Source organism: Pyrgilauda ruficollis, unplaced genomic scaffold (genome assembly GCF_017590135.1).
Source record: "Pyrgilauda ruficollis isolate IOZ18807 unplaced genomic scaffold, ASM1759013v1 scaffold15, whole genome shotgun sequence".
Lineage (NCBI taxonomy): Eukaryota > Metazoa > Chordata > Aves > Passeriformes > Passeridae > Pyrgilauda > Pyrgilauda ruficollis.
In genome coordinates this window covers 13,396,467-13,419,210 of record NW_024513654.1, presented here as the reverse complement: position 1 = coordinate 13,419,210, position 22,744 = coordinate 13,396,467, and the positions used below count along the sequence as shown (strand labels likewise).

The window sequence follows — 22,744 nt, the reverse complement described above, 5'->3', positions numbered from 1 at the left end:
GAACTTGGCTGCTAGTATTCTGATCACTAACTGTGCCTTTGTCTGCATCCTTCCCACAGAACAAATGAAGCAATCCTTCTGGCCCTCTATGAAGCTGTTCACTTAAACAGGAATTTCATCACAGTTCTGGCACAAGTGAGTTTCAGTGGAATGTTTCCCCATTTCTTTGTAGTGAATATCTTTGAAATCAGAGAGCCAGAAATGGAATTGGTGAAAAGATAGTTTCTTTTTTTTCCCCCTTATGTACTTATCATAGATCAGCATGAAAGAGCAGAAGCAGGCCAGGACCAGGGGAAGAATTTTTATTATATATTTCCTGTCTTGACAGTAAATGAGTAGAGTTTTGAGGTCACAGTTCATGTTGGAATGATTAATTTTTGCCACTAAATGGGAAGGGCTGCATGGAGTGCCTTCTGTGCCCTGTTGGTAGTCCACTTAGGGGAAGGATGGAGTGAGCAAAGCAGTTGCTGTAGCTCTCAGAGCAAATCACAGTTTTGTTAAGTTAGGGTTGAGAGAAAGAGGCTGATCCAGCTCCCAAACTGGGTGGATTATCCTGTATGTGTGTGCATGGACTGCATGTTGTTGTCTGTTGGGTATTCTTCACTTAGGGGCCAATTGACATGTGACAGTTGTTGTTTCAAATACTATTTTGTGTTCAGACTTCCTTGAAGAGCTCAACCCCTTTGGCATGGGAACCAGTTGTTGGAGCATAGCGTTTGTTCTTGAGATTTTTATGGGGGAGAAACAGCCTTCTGAGAGGCTGCTCTGATCACAGGTCTCTGGATGCTATACTAAATGCAGCGTGAGTTTGGAGAGGTGGTTGCTGCTGGGAGGCAGATAATGAGCCTGTCTGATGCAGTGATTGTGCTGAAAGGGTAGCTCGACGTGTTTAGGAAGACCTTCAGGTTCAGGCTTTTAATTTGGTCTGTAGGTACTGCTTGTAATCTCTGAGAAAAACAACACCAACAAAACAGTTAACACCTTTCCCCAGTTTGTTTGGGTCCTCAGAGTGCAGCCATAGATTGCAGGCTGGACACTTGGCATGAGAGAGGAGACCTTTGGGGACTCGTGACAGTAGTGGTGATGGAAGAGGTCTGATAAGCAGATCTACAGCCTCTGAAGAAAGCTTCTCTTTCATGGATGGTTAATTTGCTGAAGTTCCCAGCTTGTCTTTTCCCAGGTTATTCATTCCTACCACTTTTCAGAGATTTCTGCTCTTTCAGTTCTGTGTAATACCAACTCAAGCCTTTCTGTGGGCAAGATACTCCTCAGGGAAGAGAGGCATTTGGCAGGGAAAAGAGCAGAGCAGAAAAAGATCAGCTAGAGTAAAAGCTCTTAAAAATAAAAGGATAGACTAGTTACTTGTGAAAGAAGTTGAAGCAGCCACTGATCAGTGGGTTGAATTGGAGAACTTATACTCTTGGGTGGATTGTCTGTAATCCTTCATTTAAGAGAGGGCAAGGTAGGTCATGTCATATTGAAAAAGCCTCATAAAAGCTGATGAATGCTCTTGCCTAAGCTGGTGTCCATTGCTTGGTGCTGCATGAATGGCTTCCTGCTGCTGTGTGGCACATTGGGAGAGCAGGGATTCAGTTGTGTGGATATCTGGAGTGTTAAATGTGTGCTCACCAGCTGTGGGTGCTCGGGTTTGCTGCTGGGTGGCACTCTTGTCTCTCATCTGCCATTTACTGTTCTGGAGAAAGAAGGTAAGCCCCCAAACCTGTCTAAGGAAATCTGGCTTATGTAAGATTTTCAGTAAAAAATGGTATTTTAAGTGTAAGTTGGTAGCTGTAGAGATGTAAATTGTTTTTGAGTTGTAGTATGTGTGCCTGTGCTTCCCATAAAATATATGTATTTATAGTTGCTCATAAAATTAGATATTCAAAAGCAGTATGGAGGATATCCACTTGTGAAAAATCCTATGGAACTAACTAACATCAAATCAGCAGTTCTGTATCTTCCTTTTATTTTGAAATTGTGATGATATATTAAGGCAGATGATACATTTATGTAAAACTTGCCCTATGAAATGGACACTTTGCTTGGCAGCCAGACTCAAAAATAGCATGGCAGATTGCCTACGCTCTCACCAGTGTGGATGGGTCTGGAAGCTTGCAAAGAGTGAAGTCAAAGCAGTAATTAGGCAGGCAACTATTAGCAAAGATGAAATGGGGAGAGCGACTGGCTGATGGAAGCTGAGAGGATCAATAATGAAAGTATTATTTATGTTATGCACTGTTTTCCTGCAGTGTCTTTCCTGCAGGGCTTTACAGTGAGACAGGAAAGTAATAAATTGCCATTATCTTTGAATATGAACAGGTGGGGGACAGGAGCAAGGAGAATTTGCTCTTAGAAATAGAAGTAAAAGGATCATGGGGAAAGTCTTCAAGTGCACATCCTTGCGTTGTTTTAGCGGGAATCAGAAGCTATTAACATTGTAGGCTTTTGCAAATCTTCTCCCATTCTACATTAGGGAAGGGGATTTTTTCTGTCTGCTGGGGAGAATCACCATTTTCTGATGTGTTTTTGTGTTTTGTGGAGTAGAGAAATTGATGTACAGTTAGACATCCAAGGTCAGGAACCATGGTCTGGCCCTTTGGAGAAGAGATTGAAGTTTCTTGAGACTTTAGTCATGTCTATTGTACAAGAGCATGGAACAGTACAAGCAGTGGTCTGTGTTTCTAGTGCCTGGGGAAGCAGTTGACCTGTGCATTTGTTTTCTTTTAGAGCCATCCTGAAATGGGCCTGATGACATCACCAACGAGCCCAGTTCCAACCACACCTGTCACTCCACTTGGAACCACCCCGCCTTCTTCAGATGGTAAAAACGCAATGATCTCCTGAGGAAAAATAATTTAAAACTGTTAAATAACTAGCAAACTGTTTTCTGGAGATTGCAACTAATGAGGTCTGTCTGGAGCAGATGTAACTTGGTGGTCCCTTCCTGGAGTAATATGCCTTGCTAAACACGGACAAGATTATTTGACTCAAATTTATTTTTATTTTGCCTTGTGTATTGCTCAATGAAATTATGCTGATATTCCTTCTGAAAATAGTACTGCCCCAATATTTGCATGAAAGTACACCCAGCCCATTAGTTATTCTCTGTAGGCTTTTACTTATGAATATTACTGGTGTCAGGTCCTTTGCCTGGGATTATTTGTCATTGGAACAGATTTACAGAGAATCGCTGTGGATTCCTGCTTGCCATTAACGCACTTGTCCTCAGCTTTGAATTAATTGGGATTTGAATTCAGTCTGGGTGTGGAAGTATTCCTCCCTCTTATTGCCTTTTCTTTGATAGGCTTTGTAAAGGACTGCTTAACCTGAGATCTCTCTTCTAAATGAGATGTTATGTGTCCACATAAATATGCTTTGAAATCATCTCAAATAAAACCCTTTCATTTTAAGGTATGGATAGATATAGCCTAGTTGAAGAGAAGAAATGAAATGGCTGTTTTCATGTACTTTAATGGCATCTGAGCTGAAGAGTGTTTAATGAAGGAACAGTGTCAATTTGAATAGAGCACAGTTTGGAAATATTTCTGGGGAAAAGCAGCCTGGGTTACTCAGTTATATCAGCTATTCAGGTCATTTGATACCCTAGTTAAGGATGATCCTCCTCATGGATGGATTCTGTCTGGTTGCCATGGATAACAAAAGCTTCAGAAAAAGAGTCCCCTGTGTCTTTGTGTGCATATAACATAAAATGTGGAGGGATGGGCATTTTATGGGCTTCTGTTCAATGTGTTCATTGCAAATGTATCCACCCCCACACCATATTACACAACTGACAGAATTTGTGCTTACCTGCATCTACAGCTTGCTTGCACTTCTTTTTCTTTATTTTTTCATTTACCACAAGACAAAATGAAAACAAAACCTCCATCCTGCTTTCAGCAGAGGCAGTTATCTTGAGAAGTTTGAGGCTTCTTGTGGCTTCTATGGTTACTAAATTTAAGAAAAGGATCTGATCTTTATGTGCAGCAATTGCATTGGGAAGCTTGCTTTATTTTTATCTGCTGTCACCTTGTTGATCCCTACAACTTGATTTTTTTTTTTTTTTTGTGGCCCTTGGCTTGGTTTAGTTTGGTGGTGCTTAAGTACTGCTGTTTTAAAGAGATGTCAGAATTTTCCTCATTTACTAAGGTCTTGCAACTCAGCTGTAAAATTTGCCTCTGGCTGCCAGTTAGCAAGAGGCTTCTTGGCTGTGGAATGATAGGATTGCTTTCTCTTTACTGCACTAAAATAATGTGTAGTTGAACTGTTTTGAAGTTACATTAACCTGTAGAAATCCATCTATGAATTTCAGATGCTTTTGTTTTATGCTGTCTGGCATAAAAATAGGGTTCATGTTCTGGTTTGAAATTTCTCTGGCTGTTAACCTATAGGGTGAATTAAGACCTTGTAAAGTTTCAAAATGTGTGTTAAAAAAGGTCTGTATCATGAACCAGGATAAGCAGTGATGTGTGCTTCAGAGTGATTTCTTCCCTTTTTTTTTTTTGAGAAATGAGGCTTTTGCTAGAAACTGTTTATCCATAATATGTAAATCAAGTGTGCCTGTCACCATAGTTATCTAAATGTCAGTTTGCTTACTGTTGTTAAATATTCATTCACTACGTTCATTGTAACAGCTCAAGAAGGATCCACTGGGGATATAAATACATTTTTCAGACTTTTAGCTAAGTCTTTGAGCTATTCATAATATTGGGAGTGAGAAAGCTTCCAGTCTCATTGCACAGACTTTGCCAGCTGACATGGCACATTAGTAATGTGTCTGGAGCTCCAGGTCTTTGACTGAATGGACTAAACCGGCTCACAGGTGGGCACGTGCAACCTTTATAACCTAAAAGCCCAGTTATTTTTTTTTAATGTGATTTGAACAGTGAAGTTACATTGATGTGTTTGACCTGTTGTTTCCAAGGGCTACAGTTTTGTATTGAAGGTGATTGTGTAATCCTGAGTTCCATGAGAACCTCTGCTGTGCTCTGGGCCTCTCACTGCACAGTTTAAAGGATCCTGCATTTTGCTCTTGGCTTGTCTCCTTCATCCTTCTGTGCCTGCCCTTGCCCCAGCTGAAGCCTTGCTTGCCTCATTACAGGGTACAAGCCTTGAATTTTGAAAGGTGTTTTGTATTAAAGCAGACTTATCTCTGAATCAAAATACACTTGTGTACAGGATGGTATTATTTCCCCTCAGAACCCCCAGCCTAGTCATCCAATATTCAGATGTAATTCCTCATTTCTTACAAGGTCCAATCTCATGATAAATACCTTTTTCTTTCCTAAAAGGTGAGAAAGCCTTGAGCATTCCTGAGGATAGGCAGAGAAGAGATGGTGTAATACTTAAATGGGTGTAGTAGCAAATCTGTTTCCAGTGCAAAAGGAGCCCTGTCTTAGGCTGTCTTTATAGCATGAGAAGGGAGAGACCTTGGTCAATCATAATTCAAGCCATCTATGACCTCCTGAATGTGAGAACCTGTGAGTTTTACCCCCTAGGCAGCCAGAACAGTCATGTCATTGTCATGTCAGGACAGTTGCATGGAGCTGGAAAAGGTCTCCTTGACTCTTGAGCCTAGTGCCCTGCGCTTGCAGGCATATCAGCATGCGATCCCTTGAATTTATCAAGCTCTGACTCAATCTGTTAAATTTATTTCCCAATAATTTCTGTTGGGGGGCAGTTTCAGCATCTTGTTCCTTGGTTAGAAATATTTAACTTTGCAGCCTGGATTTCTTGTCAATTCATACCCATTTGTCATGGTGTTAGGCCTCCCGTGAAACGAAGGTTGCTCTTCTTCATGTGTTGGTTTACTCACCTGTGTGTTTTGCTGTCTCACAAAAAAGGTACTCTGTTCTTATGATCAACATACTAGCCTGTCTTTAAACTTGTTCAAGTTGAAGTTTGTCCCCTTTGAACACAGCTTGTCCATAATTATGCGCAGTGGTTGAGACAAAGTCTCACCAGCCTTGTGCAGGGCATTACAGTGTTTGGGTCTCTGCTGGAATTGCATTTCTGGATATATGTTGTAGAACTGCACTCTTGAGCCCTTCATGTTGGTAGCTTGTCACCTCGTGATCTGATCATGGTATTTTTTTTATTCCTGACCGTATGGCTTGCATTATTTATTTTCATCTTGTGTTTATTATCTGTTCTTGCTTATATCCCATTCTTTATGTGCAGTCTGATACTCCTCTGTGTTTACACATCCCAACTTTCTGCCATTAGCAGGTTCATTATCAAGCAACTGTTTCTTATATCCAGGTCACAGAGAAAAAAAAGAAAAAAAAAAAAAAAGAACTATTCTTTAAACTAATGTCTGCAGAATTGAAGCAGTAATTTTGTCTCACACCAGTATTTTCTCCGATTGTATCTTGTTTGCCAGATCTTGGATGTGAAATAGAAAAGAAATTTAATTTAATTTAAATTTCTTTATGGATTCCCACCTATTTCCTTCACTTTTAATTTTTTTAATACATAACTGTATTAAGTGCTTTACTGAAGTGTTCCTTGGCTAATTCAATCAGTTTGAGGATTTTTTTATCTGAGCTACTTTATCTTAAATGGTATCAGACTTATCTGGCAGGATCTGCAGGTAAATGCATGATGCATGTTTCCCACTGGTCTTTCTCCTCCCTTTCAATATTTCTTGTAAAGCTTTCCAAATGGAAAGGCAGAGAATGGCCCTTTAGGACAGCTCAGGCTCAGTCATCAGTAAAAATGTGGCTCAGTCACATGATAGAGGCTTGACAGCTCATAAACTCAGTGCTTCAGATGGTGCATGGGGAATGGGGGAGTGAGTGAGGAGGCACATTGTGCAATTAGCTGAGGAGATGAAATAGCTTCTTGTAAAGTCTAAGGCAGGTGATGTCCACTGTTAGGGTGTCAAAAGTACAGCTGGTGCTAGAGAAATGCCAATGAACTACTGCGGGTATGGAAAGTACATTTCTGATTCCTGCTGGGTTGAGATGTATCTAGCACAAGCTGTGACTGCTTTTGCTTCTTGATTTTTATAAATCTTCTGTTTCTGCCTTCGTTTTCTATCTCTTAGGTCCTGCAATAATTGTTACATTATGTCTTGTGTGTTGCTCTTGCAAGAGAAACTGTTGTTGAGAGGGAAGAATGGAATTGACACAGACCTTTTGGAACTAACATTTCAAAATTGCTGAAACAGAGAACGGCCTTTCCTGGGCACATCTTTTTACAAAATGAGAATTGTGTGACTGTTATCTGTGTTGCTTGTAAGAATTAATTGGATATCGGGGCAAATATCCTGATTTCCCTGGGCTGGGGATGTTGATGAGTGCTGAAACAGTGGGCTCATCTCTCTGGGAGGAGGAGCAGGGGCAGGACAGAGGAGGACATCACTTTGCAGGGTACCACAGTCTGTGCTTAGAGCAGGAGAAATGGTTTCTGAGGGAGTGGTACAAGTCTTCATAACAAAATTTTTCCTGGGTGGTCATGGAGGAGGAGGAGGAGGTCAGGTGGTCCTGCAGATAGGCTGATCCTACCCCAGACCTGTCAGTGTCTTAGTTCTCTGTATAGTTATTTCTTGTATTTGTACAGGATAAATGTGACTTATCTGCTTTGTTCCAGTTATAAGCTCTGCAGAGCTGCCTCTGGATGCTGATGTGCAAACGAGCAACCTGCTGATAACCTTCTTGAAGTACAGCTCAATTGTGATGCAGGACACAAAAGGTAAGTGAATTCTGTGGATGCAGCCAACAGTGCTTCTGAAGTCAGGAGGGCACAAGAACATGCCTAGTGACTCCAGAAATAGAAGTAGAGTCTCTTTATAAAAAGGTTGACAATTTCACCTTTTGAAAAATTAAGTGATTTCTTATTGTGAGATAAGACTTACGAAAGTAGGAGAGACCTAATGCTGGCAGGAGAGATGTCAGGTATGGAAAGAATGTAATAATAAATGATAATACCTAATAACCAAGCCTGTCTATGTGCTGTAGGTGCGAGTGTATCTCTTGTCAGAGAGGGGAAGTCTGAGACCAGAGCTGTATTTTTAAGAACACTTAGAAACTGACACAGAGAGCAAAGCTCAGCATTAGAAGGAAATACTTCCTTTGTCCTTTGCTTAAACAAGTAGCTCTGTTATTATAAATAGGGCAGCAGCAACTTAGACTGCAGTGGCAGTAATTTGCTTGAGAAAGTATGTCTGTGTTGTGCCTTTTGTTTCTCCTGTAGTTCTGGGGGGTTAATTTCAGCTGGCTGGAGCTGAAGTATTGCTTAATCTCCTGCTCAGGGTACCCAAGGGTGCTATTTTGCCCAGTGGTTATAAGGGCAGGACCATAGTGTGAACATAACAAGTGATCTTTGCACCGTATTTCAGGCTGTTACCGACTTCCGCTGTTAAGTTAGATATAACAGTAGAAATATGAAGATATCTGCAGAGCTATGATACATCAATTACTGAATTTCATGAATGCTTAGCATTCGGTAAGAGAGCAGGCAGTTTCCTTTTATCTGCTAGCTTGCAGTGAAATTGTATTTGGCTGTCTTGCACTTGTTCAGTAAGCAAGCTAGTTGAAGAAAAAGTAATAACTGAAATTAGGGCCAAAAGGAACTTCATGCTCCCCTATCTGGTTTTGTCTGGGACAGAGTTAATTTTCTTCTTAGTATCTGGTATAGTGCTGTGGTTTTGCATTCAGTATGAGAATGATACTGATAACACACTGATATTTTGGCTCTGGCTAAGTAGGCTAACCCTGTGTCAAGGACTTTGCGGTGTCTTGTGCTCTGCCAGTGAGGAGGAGCACAAAAAGCAGGGAGGGAGCAGGGCCAGGATAGGTGGCCTGAACTGGCCAAAGGGATATTCCACACCATAGAATGTCATGCCCAGTATATAAACCGCAGGAGTTACCCAGAAGGAGATGATTGTTTTTTGGGGATGGGATGGGCAGGAGACAATGAGCAATTGTATCAAGAACCGTATTGTGCATCACTTTGTTTCTCTTTGGTTCTGTTACCTAATCTCACTCTGCTGATGATTATTATGATTATCATGATGAGATTTCAGTTATTAAATTGTTCTTATCTCAACCCACATGATTTACCTTTTATTTCCAATTCTCCCCACTGTGGGGAAAGGAGAAGCATTGCAAGAGATTGAGCAGCTGCATGGCACTTAGTTGCTGTCTGGAGTTAAACCACAACTCCTTGGAACCAGGGCAGAATCAGGTTTACCTGTATCTTTTCTCAGAGGTTTTGCTGACAGGTTGGATGAAGATACTGTGATAATGGAGCACCATTTTCAGACTGTCCATTCCAGTGTTAACTGTCCTTACTGTGAGAAAGCTTCGTGTGCTTCCTAAATTCTTTGCTGTGATTTCAATTAATTACTAGTTATCTTCTCCAAGATAGATATTGAGAATGGATTATTTCTTTTTTCTGTGTGTCATCCCTTATGTATTTGAAGTCTTCTTTCATGTTTCCTCTTGCTTTTGTCTTTTGAATTAAACCACATCAATCTTGGCTCAGTCATTTTAATAGATTGCACACGTGAGCTTACCAGCTCTCTAATGTGCTCATTCTCATTTGCTTTTCTCAGGGTCTGTCTTGCTGATCCAAGACTCTGATGGAACAATTTTATATTTTTCAGTTTAACTTCTGCCCTTATTAGTAATATGGAAAGTCTGCACAGGGCCTTGGAAACTACCACACTGCATTAGTTTCAGATAGAATGAAATCTGATAGAAGGGATTCCTTACTAAACAAGCTAGTGAGATATGAATTTATTGTGTTATGAGACAGGAGTTGATGTTTCTTTCTTTACTTTGGTTCTAGTTTATATAAGGTCTGGAATTTGTGCTGAAAGACCTCCTTCCCACCACAGTAGTTCATGGCAGTGAACTCCACTGATTGATCATTTAAAAAATGTGCCTTGCAAACCAATACTTACTAATTCTAGTGGGTATATTTCTGACCTATTTTTTTGATTATAGATGAAGAACTGCCTTTTTTTTTTTTCTTTTATAAGATCAAGCATGGAACAGACTGCCCAGGGAAGTGCTTGAGTCACAATCCCTGAAGGTATTTAATTTGGCAGTTAGGGGCATGGTGTGCTGGATTAATGATTGGACTCCATGGTCTTAGAGGACTGTTCTAGCCTGAATGATTCTATGCTTCTCTGTGACACCAATGTAACAAGAAGAATTAATAATTCTAATTTACTCCTCGTGTCTTGAGACAGGTGGGAACACTTAGAGGGGAAACTGGTTTGTTCCACAACCAGGACTAGACAGTTGTTTTGGTCCTATCCCAGAGAGCATAATTTAATAGACTGTGTTTGCTACTTCATTCTCTTGTTATCCTCCCTTGTGTCAGTTAGAGGCAGCTGCCTTGGGAGAAACAAAACCTCTGTATCATTTTCTCCCATCTGCAAAACAGGTTTCATACTGATATGCCTCCCTGTAGAAAGTGGTCTGCTTTGTTGCTTTAATGAAGGTTTCTGTGAAAGTGTGAAGTGTGTGTGCAAGTAACTGCTTGCATAGCTGCCCCACAGCTCCTGAAAATTGGTCTGATGTTCACAAAGACACTGGCAGAGGGCAGAGTCCATGGTGTGAAACAGCAGCCTTTACAGCATGATCCCTGGAGAGAGAAGTGGTAGCAGCACCTACAGAAATGTACGGGGAGGCTTTACAATATAAAAATAACAAGACTCTTGTGTATCAGTTTTATTCTAGGTCATTTCTCCTTCTTGCTGAAGTACAAAACTTCACACTTAAAGGTTTTAGCTGAGGTAAGGAGATGGGAGAGGCTTTTAACTCTCCCATTCCAAAATTCCTCTTCATCTTAGTGCTGCAAGATGAAACCAGCACACTTCAGGGCACATCTTGTTAGTCAATATCTGTCCCTGAGCAGCATAGAAAAGAAAACAAAACAGGTGTCAAACTAGACAGAACAGCTAGCTAAGCCCATTCTATCTGTTTTTCTAATTATCATATACACACCAGCTAGCAAAGTGTTTGTCAAAGTCACCTGCAAAGAAGGAATTTGGCTGATGCTGTCTTGTGCTTTATATGAAAGTGTGTCTGACTGTTTCAGATAGCCTCTCCTTTGAGTTTGACTCTAAGGCAGATCGTCTGGGGTGGCGTGTTTAGCACTCCTGTGCTTTAGAGCAGCTTTTGGAAATCTCAGGAATGTGCAATGTGAAGCCTTCTCAGAGTTTAGTTATCAGTGTGTTGTTTTTTGTTGGTTTATTTTTGTGGGTTTTGGGGGTGTGTGGTCCAAGCACATTGTTTTTTAGAATGAAGATTTTAAAGTGGGCTTGATTGGACAGTGCCTTCCACAACATGATCTTATCTGGCCCTGCTCTGAGCAAGGATTGAACAAGAGGTTTCTTCTGTCCTGTGTTACTCCATGGCTGTATGTGTCTTGGGGTTTTTTTTATATTCAAGGTTAAAATTGAGAGGAGTTTTAAATAATCCAAATAAAAATTGTATTCTTCTGCCTTAGTCTCTCTGTTTTGCTCCAGCTGTCATTCAAGGCAAAAGCTGTTTGAAGTTGTGAGATGAATAAGAAGTTGTGGAACATGAACAGGGTGAAACTCTTGGCTTAAAATACTAAGTCTTTGCAGACTCCCTTCTTTCATAGTTTTGCAAAGAGCAAAGTAGGTCGTGTCTCTCAATATTGGGGTTAAAACTTGGAACTTGGAGCATAATGTCAGCAGTTGTTTTGCTACACAGTGCTGTGCCTCTGTGAAAGCTTTGCTGCTTGTTTCATAACCTACAGCAAAGGTGATGTTTTGCTTTCCACCTTGTCTAAGAGAGGGAACAGTGTGTCTGCTGTGACAGAAGGACAGTATTTAGAATATCTGTGGAAGTAAAACTGAATGAGACAGAATCCCAGCAGATTGTTACAATGCTGTTGGAAGTTCAAACCTGAGTCGTTGCTGTTGGTGCAGACTGGTGACAAGTGGGTGGGATTTAGTGGCCAGGCTGGAGGATGAGTGCTTAATACTATTAGCTATCGTGGAGGAGCTAGGACTATGGAGAATCTCCAAGCTGGGCTTTTCTTTTGGTGCAACAGCTTTCTTGCTCTTCAGCCTTTCTAGGCATGTGTGGCTCATGGAGGACTTGTTTTCTCTCCTTTGCAGATGAGCACCGGCTGCACAGTGGCAAGCTGTGCCTCATTATCCTGACATGCATAGCAGAGGTAGGTTTCTCATGTGAAGCTGCTCAGCTGATGGTGTGTTACAGGGCTCTATGCCCCTGCCTCCTGTGGGGCAGGAGCTGAATATCCACAGTGGTACTGAGTGGTGAGGTCCTCAGGCATTTACTGTTTGCCAATATACTTGATGCAATACTGCTAAAGTTGACTTGAAACTTGAAAATTGGATCATCTTATTTGAGTTAGCCAGCTTCTGGGGATGAGGAGAAAAAAGAGTGAACCTAAGCCTTTTCTCTCTAAGCTTTTGAGTGACCCTGTGGTGTGGCTTTTAGGTGAGTACTGCGCTAATGCCTTTCAGCTCTGTGCTGAAAGCCAAAGAAGGATACAAGTATGAAAGTAAGTCAAGTGTTTGTAGGTCCCTACAAGCAAGACAAGTAGCAAATGTGGTAGTAGGGTGAGAAAGCAGCATCACAGAGTTCTGCCAGCAGCCCTGGCTGAATGTGGCCCTGTCTGATGGGGACTATGTTCTAATGGCTGATTGATGACCTGGAAGGTCTTTACTTGCAAGTAAAGACCTTTCATCCTTAAAGAATAAAAAGCAGTGAGGTTGATAGCCAGTGTAAGGATTCTGTAATAATGTTTCTTCAGGGTGCAGCCTGAAAATGAATAATCTACATTTAAAATTTTTCTAATTAAATGGCTTTGGCACTTGTTCTTCAGGTGGCTGCATAGATAACACAAGATAAGAAATTCTGTTCCTGCATAACAAGGGCATTCTTTGCTTCTGATATTAAAGAGAGGGTGTATTTAGTAGCTGTTCTGGCTGTGCATTATCTGGAGAAGTCTCTTTAATTTAGAGGTGGACTTGGAATGAGATTTGTTTGAGGAGTGGAACAGCTCATAAACCTATCTGCTAGTACTGCAGTAGCTTCTGGAATCAAAATGCCAGAAGAAACTTTTATCCACACAGTCACAGAACTGGTGCTGAAGACCCACCTCTTGTATTATATACCTGGAGCACTTGTTAAACCTGTGACACCATGGTGTCTACAGTCAGAGTTTAAATGAGCTAAGGGGGAGAAAGTTAGAATGAACTACTGCTTGTTTTGTTAGCAATTTATTTTTCTAAAGTGGAATTGGGATCAGGAAGGGTTTACTTTTGTGTGACTGGAAACATGGGTGGGAAAGAAGAAATGAACAGGTGGCTTTATAGCTTTGTGGTTGTATCTTGGGAGTTTTACACTGAAATGTGATTTGAAAGGCAGCTGTAGGGTGTTGGGCTTTTCATATCTCCTCCCTTTTCTTGCCCTTTTCAATAGGATCAATATGCTAATGCTTTTCTTCATGATGACAACATGAATTTTCGTGTAAACCTACACAGAATGGTGAGTCTTTTCCTCCAGATTGTTTTCTCTTTGGAATGCAAACACAGAGGATTTGAATATGTATGAAAAATATATGTTGAAAATTGTGTCACAGACATGTAACCTACATTGCTAAGGCATGTGGAACTACTGTCAGAAATGCAGTAGTTGCAGAATGATTTTGAAATTGCTCTCACAATGTCTCCATTCTTCAAAGAACAAAGAGCTCTTTGCCCTGTCAGTGAATTTAGAGGCCTGTCTAGCTGGCGAGGAGCTGTGTATTACAAGGTCTCTGAGGAAATCAGTGGTGGGGAGAATGTTCTGCCTTAATCTCCAGCAAGCATTAGCCCTCATGTGATACATAATAGCCAGCTGGAGTTACACTGAGTGCTCTTATTTGGCTTATTCTGGGTGGAGTAATTCACCTTCAGGGAGGAAAGTATTTTTTCCAGAGCTTTTTCCTGTGGTAGAAGTGTCCTTACCTGGCTCATGAAGTTCTGCACTTACAAGTAACTTGAATGGTTATCCTAACTTGATGTATTCTATCTTTGTGGTACTGCCACAAAGTTCACCTCATCTGACAGTGAAGCAGCACTTGAAAGTCACTCGCTGTTCAAGAAAGAAACAAACATTTTACTTTATGGAGACCATACTGCAAGAATGCTAGTCATTACCCCTTAACAACAGATCTGCTATCCAGTTATCCTTTCTGTTCTGTTACAGTGAACACCAAAGCTGTTAACTACTGTACACACTTTTGAGAATGCCAGTCAGACTCCTGGGTCAGAAACACATCAGTATGTTAACCAAGGGGGAGGAATTTCTGTGTGATTTGTTGTTGTCTTGGGGTCCCTCCCATCAGTAGAACAGTGCCTTCCAGCTGCACAGCTAGAGAAACAAACCCCCAGTATCAGCATGCTGGAAAGCAGACGCAATTTTGCTCCAGCCATGGTCTTTAGGGTTAGTATGTATAAGATGGCAGTTGGAGAAAAAGACAAAAGGAAGCCTCTGCGATTGTACTGTTTGCTTGAAAAATACAGTAATGCACAGACTGTCACTTGAGGTTTCTGCTGACTTCTTTTCATCTTTGTGTGTTTGAAGCCAATGAGGCATCGGAAGAAAGCAGCAGACAAGAACCTGCCCTGCCGCCCGCTGGTGTGTGCGGTGCTCGGTGAGTGTGGTCAGAGCACCTGTGTGCTTGTGGCTCCTGCAGCATCTCTTGTTGGGCAATAGAAATATGAGATTTGAGGATTAAATGGAGCAGTGGATAGACTTAAAAGGACAGTTACATACTAAAGATGTTTCCAGCAATCCATGCCCATCTTTGTACATGGCTACCTCGCAGACAAATCTGAGATTGCAGCTCTGTAGCAATAAATCCTATATGCATTTACAGAAAGTTTTACATACACAGTGTGGCCCATTTGAGGTGAGTTTTTAACAGGAGGGAGGGCAGTTGATTAATAAATTCAGTGTTTTAGGTGAGTGTGGTAGCAGCGACAAGTACTTTGTAGATGATATGATGATGGCAGACCTCTGCTTCAAAAAAACATATTTGTGAACATGTTTGCTGGGCATTGAGCCTTTTCTGAGCCAAAAAACAACAGGAATGTTAGTAGCTAGGATTGGTTTTGCCTGTGGATATGGAGGCGTAGTTGAAAGCTTTTCATGCAGCACATGATTAAGTTGTGACTCTCGTTACTGTGGAGGCCAAAAGCACATGTGGGTTCAGAAAGGGATAGAGCCTGGATCCCTGAATGGCTGTTCAGCCTGATGGTACAGAAGCTGTCTTAGGCTTCAACATTTTCCAATGTGATTGTTGAAGCCAAGACACAACAGCTGCATGAAGAATCTTTCTAGAGATAACAGATCTCGTACATTCTTCACCTGCACTGTTTCTAGTCACTGTTGAATCACACTGCTGGGCTGTTACTGCCCTAGGAGGTGACAGCTCACCATTGTTACCAGGGGCTTGGTATAAGCATTTCATGCTGAAGTTGGGTTGAATGCACCCCCACACATGTTCAGTTATCATTGATTAGCTTCTTTCAATTGTATTTCTATACTCTTTGCCTCTTATCTTCATGCTGGAAGCCCTTAAATGTTAGACACATTCTGCTTTTTTCTTTTTTCCCCTAATTAGTCTTTAGCAAAAGCTTAGCCTGTGTTGACGGTGAGTGTGGTCAGAGCACCTGTGTGCTTGTGGCTCCTGCAGCATCTCTTGTTGGGCAATAGAAATATGAGATTTGAGGATTAAATGGAGCAGTGGATAGACAAATCCTATATGCTTTTACAGAAAGTTTTACATACACAGTGTGGCCCATTTGAGGTGAGTTTTTAACAGGAGGGAGGGCAGTTGATTAATAAATTCAGTGTTTTAGGTGAGTGTGGTAGCAGCGACAAGTACTTTGTAGATGATATGATGATGGCAGACCTCTGCTTCAAAAAAACATATTTGTGAACATGTTTGCTGGGCATTGAGCCTTTTCTGAGCCAAAAAACAACAGGAATGTTAGTAGCTAGGATTGGTTTTGCCTGTGGATATGGAGGCGTAGTTGAAAGCTTTTCATGCAGCACATGATTAAGTTGTGACTCTCGTTACTGTGGAGGCCAAAAGCACATGTGGGTTCAGAAAGGGATAGAGCCTGGATCCCTGAATGGCTGTTCAGCCTGATGGTACAGAAGCTGTCTTAGGCTTCAACATTTTCCAATGTGATTGTTGAAGCCAAGACACAACAGCTGCATGAAGAATCTTTCTAGAGATAACAGATCTCGTACATTCTTCACCTGCACTGTTTCTAGTCACTGTTGAATCACACTGCTGGGCTGTTACTGCCCTAGGAGGTGACAGCTCACCATTGTTACCAGGGGCTTGGTATAAGCATTTCATGCTGAAGTTGGGTTGAATGCACCCCCACACATGTTCAGTTATCATTGATTAGCTTCTTTCAATTGTATTTCTATACTCTTTGCCTCTTATCTTCATGCTGGAAGCCCTTAAATGTTAGACACATTCTGCTTTTTTCTTTTTTCCCCTAATTAGTCTTTAGCAAAAGCTTAGCCTGTGTTGAGATCAAACTAGCTTTACTTGCTTCCTAATTTGTTTTAGGAAAAATAGGTGTTATTTACAATGTCTGTTTAAGTAGCATCTAGGTTGTGCATTGTTTCTGAATAATTTTCTAAAATGTGCTTCTTAATGGAATTTTTCCTTACTGACAGGGCTTGAAATATGAGAGCAATTTTAAACATCAGAATTCATGGTATAGTCTTTATTTGACTAATAGTGGGGGAAACCATATGGGGAAGCAGTGCCTCAAAGCAAATTACAGTATGTACCCTCAGTTTCCAGTGGGTTCTTTTCTAGTTCTAGCAAATGTCTAATGTTCTTTAGAACAAACAAACAAAAAAGTGAAGTCCCTTTCATCTAAGCAGGACTATTGTCTGGTAGAGATAGGTAGGTGGGGCAGTTTGACTTCCTTGTAGTCTACTAAAAGCTAACAGTAGCCAGCTCAATACTTACCTTATAATTTTCTTTTCTGTCAGATTTGATGGTGGAATTCATTGTAACACACATGATGAAAGAATTTCCTATGGATCTCTATGTGTAAGTGTCTGTGGGGTAACTCACTGTGATTTCATTTGAAGTTTGAATTTAGGTAGAATCCTGCTCATAGAGCAATCTTCTGGCTGAAATAACACTTTGTGGCTGGTGGGGAGTGGGATGGCTTTTCATGAACTCTTCCAGTAACTTTTTCTACTTCAAAAATCCTCTGTGTGCCAGAAAATTGAAAGCAATTCAATTTCAGACTGTTTCCCTAATCTACTTGATCTGACACAAAGAGCTTTTCAGTCTAAAAGAAGTTTCGTAACGCAGAGTCATTGCAGCAATCCCCACTTCCCAGAAGATGAATCTTGGTCTAGAAACAGAAAAGACACTTTTGAAAAAGCAAGGATGACTGACACGAGGCCTGGAAGGCAGTGTGGAGAGGGAGGGAGGTGTAAGCCTGAAATGCTGCTAGGCAGCAAGGGGTAAAACTTAGCAATGGGCAAAAGGAGACAAGAGGACAGAGCTACTCATGAGCACTCCATGTGTCCCACAGGGGCCTGTCCAATGCTTTGTACTGCTTTAGCCTGGAGGGCAGGAGTAGGATTTAGACAGTTTATTGGCTTTGCTCTGACTGTTTGTACAGTGCTGAATTTCCCCAAGATGTGAACAGCACTGTGTTCTGGAGCAAAGATAAACACACATAGGATGTTTTCCCTTAAGGTAACTTTTCAGCATATTCTGATTTTGCCCAAATAACCTTGCAATTAGGGTGCCTTTTCAAGGGTTGTACAGCTCAACTGAGTTTATGAGAATTTTTTTTTTTTTAAATTACAATTGCAGAACTAATTGTAGATAGGTGCAGTGCTCTGGAGTTTCACAAGAAGGGTGTGAAATGCTTGGACTCAAAAGCAACATCACGTCTAGAAACCCCATAACACTAGAAATAATGAGCAGTAGCAACCATCAGTGGACATTTGTATCCATTTATTTTGGCATGCTTGTGCAGTCCTTTCACTCTGCTCCTGTCTGAAACCATCCCATAGCAGACACAGTTATTGCAGACAAAGTGGGTGTTTTGAATGCACAAGTAGTGTTGTACTTCTCTGCAGTACATTTAAGAGGTGACAATATGAAGCTGCACAAGGCTGGGCATGTTAATATTTAAAAGAGAAATCCAGGTTCCTTAGACTAAGAGTACTTTTTGTCCATTATTTGTATTATGAATCCTCAGCACAAAACTTTTAAAAACCAGAGACACCCCACCAGCATGGATAACTTCATAACTTGACTTACAGCCAAGCAGATATAGAGGTAAAAAGGTGCTGGGCATTGTTCAGTACCAGTAACATCAGAAGTAGGAGGTTTCTTCCCACAGGGATTGCTGTTCCTGATCTGAGGACAGCTGTCTATCCTAGCTGGTTTGCTTCCTTTTCTTGGTTGAATTTATGAGAATCCAATTTGAAATGCAGCACTTAATGTCATGCTCAGTGATTATAAATAGTTTTACCTTTATTCAAAGTTAGTTTCAGTTCCTGCCTTATTGTGGTATTTTTGGGATTATCTATGGGTCTGAAAAGAATAATGCATACCTTCTGCATATTTTTTTGCTACCGCCTTGTTTAAAAGCCTTGTCTTGAACTTTTCACCTCATTTTGAATAAATTCCATGCAAATTTTTAGAATTTAATTTCTCCATGTTTATCTGATGTGCATGTCTGTCATCAATGTCTTTTCAGAAAGATGTGGGTTTTAATGAGATAGTGTGTTTTTGAGAAATAGGGATTTGGGGGGAAAGGGATTTTTTCTTTTTGTGTCTTTCTTCTGTTTTTTCTACATGTCAATAGATAAAATGGCTTGGCCTGACAAATTCAAATTTGTATATATTTTTTGTCTTGTCTGTAATGTCCGTAATGAACAGTTAGAGAATTTACTCACTGTGCTGTATTTTTAGTCTGGATGTTATATGTGAAGAATGTTTGTGCACCTAAGAGTATGGATGAACATTAGATGCTACAGAGACCTGCAGGATTTGGAGACTTGACAAATGCACTGCTTGTATGTTGGGGGATTCCAGAGCTTGTATGTGTATTCCATGAACATTCCAAAGCTCATACTTAAGGAGACTGGAGAATTTGATTTTTTAATGTAATTAAACCATACACCTTAATCAAACTAAAAATCCTGTAGTTTTTCTGACACCCTCATTTCCTTCAGCCTCATCACCGGGGCCAGAGAAATGGAGAAGCTCCATTGTGTCCAAATTTTACAGTAGCTTGCAGAATCTCACTGCAAGTTAAGTAACTAATTTTGTAGAGTTTATGAGGCCCTTAGGGTAGCAAAGAGTGAAAAGTATTTATTGAACAGCAAACGTGCATTTGTGGTCAGTCCTATCCTGTTGAGTATAAACTGGCATGCAGGCCCCTTTTTTTATTTGGTCATATTCTTTTTTTTGTGAGTGTTGATTCCCCTTAGGAGGCAAAAGTCACAACTCCTCCTCTGATTGTCTTTGAATTTGTCTATTTCCCTGCTGCTGATTTCAGCGATATTTCCAGGCTTGCTGTAGAATTGTGGGAAGACGCAATGTCATTAATCCTTTGCCCTCTCTTTTCCAGACGGTGCATTCAGATTGTGCACAAGCTGCTGTGCTACCAGAAGAAATGCAGAGTGAGGCTTCATTACACTTGGAGGGAGCTCTGGTCAGGTACTTGGCCTCTGCAGAGACAGTCAAAGAGGAAAAACCCACAGTGATGGTTCTTTTGTGGCCGTGACTGCTTGTTCCATTGCTGCAGGGATGAAAAGCAAGCAGCAGTTCTGTTAAAGCATCTTTATGTTGCTTCTTAGTTGTTACATACAAATTGCCTCCTTTGGAAAGCCAGTTCATTATCATAATGGTAGCTAATTTACTTCCTTGTCTTCCATGCTCACTATGGTATCCAAATGTCTTTGTTTTTCTGTTCCATTACCTGAGTCTCTCTTTACCTGATTGGAGAAAATGGAGTAATGTTTTATGGAGTAGTATTTCTCTCTCTGATAGTTGTGAGTAGAAAGGAGGTAGGCTCTTGGGTAAAGGGAAATGGACCTTGCTTTTCCTTTTACTGCAAGAGATGCTCACACATAGAATAGGGTATGCAGCTCCTAAAGGGAGCAGCCTTGAAATGTCAGTGTGAGGGGAGAGAGGCTTTTAACTCTGACCTTTGAGTCGATGGTAGATGGCCTGGTTCATGCCACTTGCATCCTGAGATAGATAAATAAGTATTGTGGAGTCTGCCATAATCTAGTGGACAGCTTTGTAGGACTCTGATGTGCTGCAGTCATTGTGTGGGAGGTCTGGGCAGGGGAGTAGCAGAATGGATGACGAGACCTATCAGCGTCTTTGGTGGGTATGGTTTGTGCTTCTGTTCTTATCTAGCCAGTGAAGTAGCTCAGCCAGGAACGTACAGTTAATCCCCTTGTTGGTGTGGCTTAAACAAGAGCTTTATGAAAATTAAAGGGAACATGGCCCTAATTGTGTATTTCTGGAGCTGTGCTTGGGACCTAGGATCAGTGATTTGCCTGGTGTAATGCAAGTCCCATCAGAAATTTGAAAGGGGCAGATTTGATCAGTGGTTTGTGAAGCTGTTCTCAGTTGACACTGAGTACTTCCCTTCAGTAGCCTTGCCCAGCTGAGATGTGGGTACTGAGAAGTGAACCAACAACCTGAGTCATTTCTAGTTACTGAATTTTCACCTTGTGTGACGTGTGGCCCATTCAGACTTTCTAAATTATTCCTGCAGAAGGTGAAGTGGGTGCCACTAATTAAGGGATTAGCAGTTCCTTTTCTGTTGTTTTCCTCAGAACAGAGCCCCTAGAGGCATGGCTGTAGTGTAGTGCCAGTTCAGGAGAGGAGTGTGTACAATGTGGATGTCTGTTGTGAATGGAAATTGCATCTGACACTGTGTGTGATATCTTCTCAGCAGTTACAGTGAATCAGAGCCATTTCTGTTTGGCCAGGGTGGAATTTTCTGCTTTTCTACACACTGGCAGAATGGAAGTTTGAAATACAGCACCTTTTCCTTGAAAATATTGTTCCATAGTTCAGGGAGCACACTTGTAGGCATCTTTAGGTCCTTAACTTTCCCTGTTTTAGGGATGGAGAAAAAATTAACATACTCACTACACACTGAGATTCAGCATCTTGGGATATTCTTGTTAGCTGTCTCTAATTAGCTGGTGTGTATATAAACCTTTGGAAACATAAAATGCCTTAGAAATATGAAGTACTGCACATGCTTTGAAAGCAAAGCAGTAATATAAAAACACTTGGGTTGGTCAGGTTTCTGTGAAGGAACATTGGTACACCTGATGTAGCTGAAGAGGTCCATGCTTACAATAGATTTTTGTGTATTTTAGGTGATCCTCTCCTGGGATGAAACATTGGTGCACCTGATGTAGCTGAAGTGGTCCATGCTTACAATAGATTTTTGTGTATTTTAGGTGATCCTCTCCTGGGAGTAAACTGTATACTGTAGAATGTTTCAAAATTTTTATTTTTTTTTTAATAGGATGTTGAGGTGAACAGAGAGAGATTCTTCTGTAGCTGCTTAAGTGGTTTATACAGGCTGGAAGACCCAGGGTGAAATGATGCATTTCAAATGATGCCCTGTAAAAGGGCAGGTCCTGGCTGCCCCAGGTGTGCTTCTAGAATGCTATATAAGTTACAGAGTAAATGCTAATTGCTAGCCCTGTCTTGAGATCTGTTTCATACTGAACTCTGACCCTGTCAAGGTTGCTCTTTGATTACCCAGAATGCTGCTGCCTTTGATGTGAAAGAATGGCTCTTTCTGTGGTCTTGATCTATGTGACAGACAATTCCAAACCAGAGCACATTATTTCTGAATTAATTTCTGCCCTTCATATGACCATCAGGCTTTTGTTTTGGATCAAAGAGTTAGTTATCACTGCTGGATGAACAGCCAAGAGGGAGCAGCTATTCACCTAAGGTCTGAGATGCCAGGTTGCCCCATCAGGTGTGCTTTACAGAAGGTCTTCAAGCCCACACTTGTCTTCTGGAATGACAAAGTGTGTGATGACTTGAGCAGTGCCCCTGTGATGCAGTGTGGATAATAGCAGTGGAGGCCCCCCAACAGAGCTGAGTGGAACAAAGAAGCTGGAGGGAATTTGTGTAAGGAAGTATTGAAAGAAAGGGAGGGAGTTCTACCTGGCGCATAAAAGGAGGAGAGTTTTTTCAGGCAGAAAATTGAGTGGGAGAAGAAGACAAAGAGAGTACTGGGGGCAGGTAGTCGGTGTAGGGTGCGGGGGAGCTGAGATAAAGGCTGTAGGTGGAAGCAGTAGCAGTGTATGGAGCCTTCTGTTCACTTGCCAATTCTAATGTTAGCTAATCTCTAATTAAGGAAAGCCACTTGGGTGTCGTCTGATGGATTGATGCTCTTCCTTTGTGGATGCTTTGTCTTCAGTATGGAAGGCCAGCAGCACTTTGAGAGTTGCTGCATTTACTCTGTTTGATTTTAATTTGCAGTGATGGCAGGGAAAAGCAGTGGAGCCAGGTGCTTTGGCATCTCTCAGGACACGTATCATGCTGTTTATGCAGTCTGTAATACTTTATGCTTTTTTTGGATGTGCCACTATTTGGCACATTGTTTCCATATGATCTTATTTCTGTTGAACTTTCTTCTGCAACATCTGAGCTTAAAGAAGAGCAATATTGTTACAGTCTT

The 22,744-nt window shown here is 41.2% G+C and overlaps 1 protein-coding gene across 4 annotated transcripts in view; it reads left to right on the top strand.

Moving 5' to 3' along the window:
* Positions 1 to 22,744, top strand: part of ARMH3 (armadillo like helical domain containing 3) — a 125,213-nt gene that overhangs the window by 20,677 nt on the left and 81,792 nt on the right. For all 4 annotated transcript variants that reach the window (XM_041460983.1, XM_041460981.1, XM_041460985.1 and 1 more), the window contains exons 13-20: positions 60 to 135; positions 2,728 to 2,821; positions 7,594 to 7,695; positions 12,107 to 12,165; positions 13,440 to 13,505; positions 14,586 to 14,655; positions 17,028 to 17,088; positions 19,643 to 19,731. In XM_041460983.1, coding sequence (XP_041316917.1) covers positions 60 to 135; positions 2,728 to 2,821; positions 7,594 to 7,695; positions 12,107 to 12,165; positions 13,440 to 13,505; positions 14,586 to 14,655; positions 17,028 to 17,088; positions 19,643 to 19,731 — 617 coding nt within the window. The remainder of the gene's footprint in view (positions 1 to 59; positions 136 to 2,727; positions 2,822 to 7,593; positions 7,696 to 12,106; positions 12,166 to 13,439; positions 13,506 to 14,585; positions 14,656 to 17,027; positions 17,089 to 19,642; positions 19,732 to 22,744) is intronic.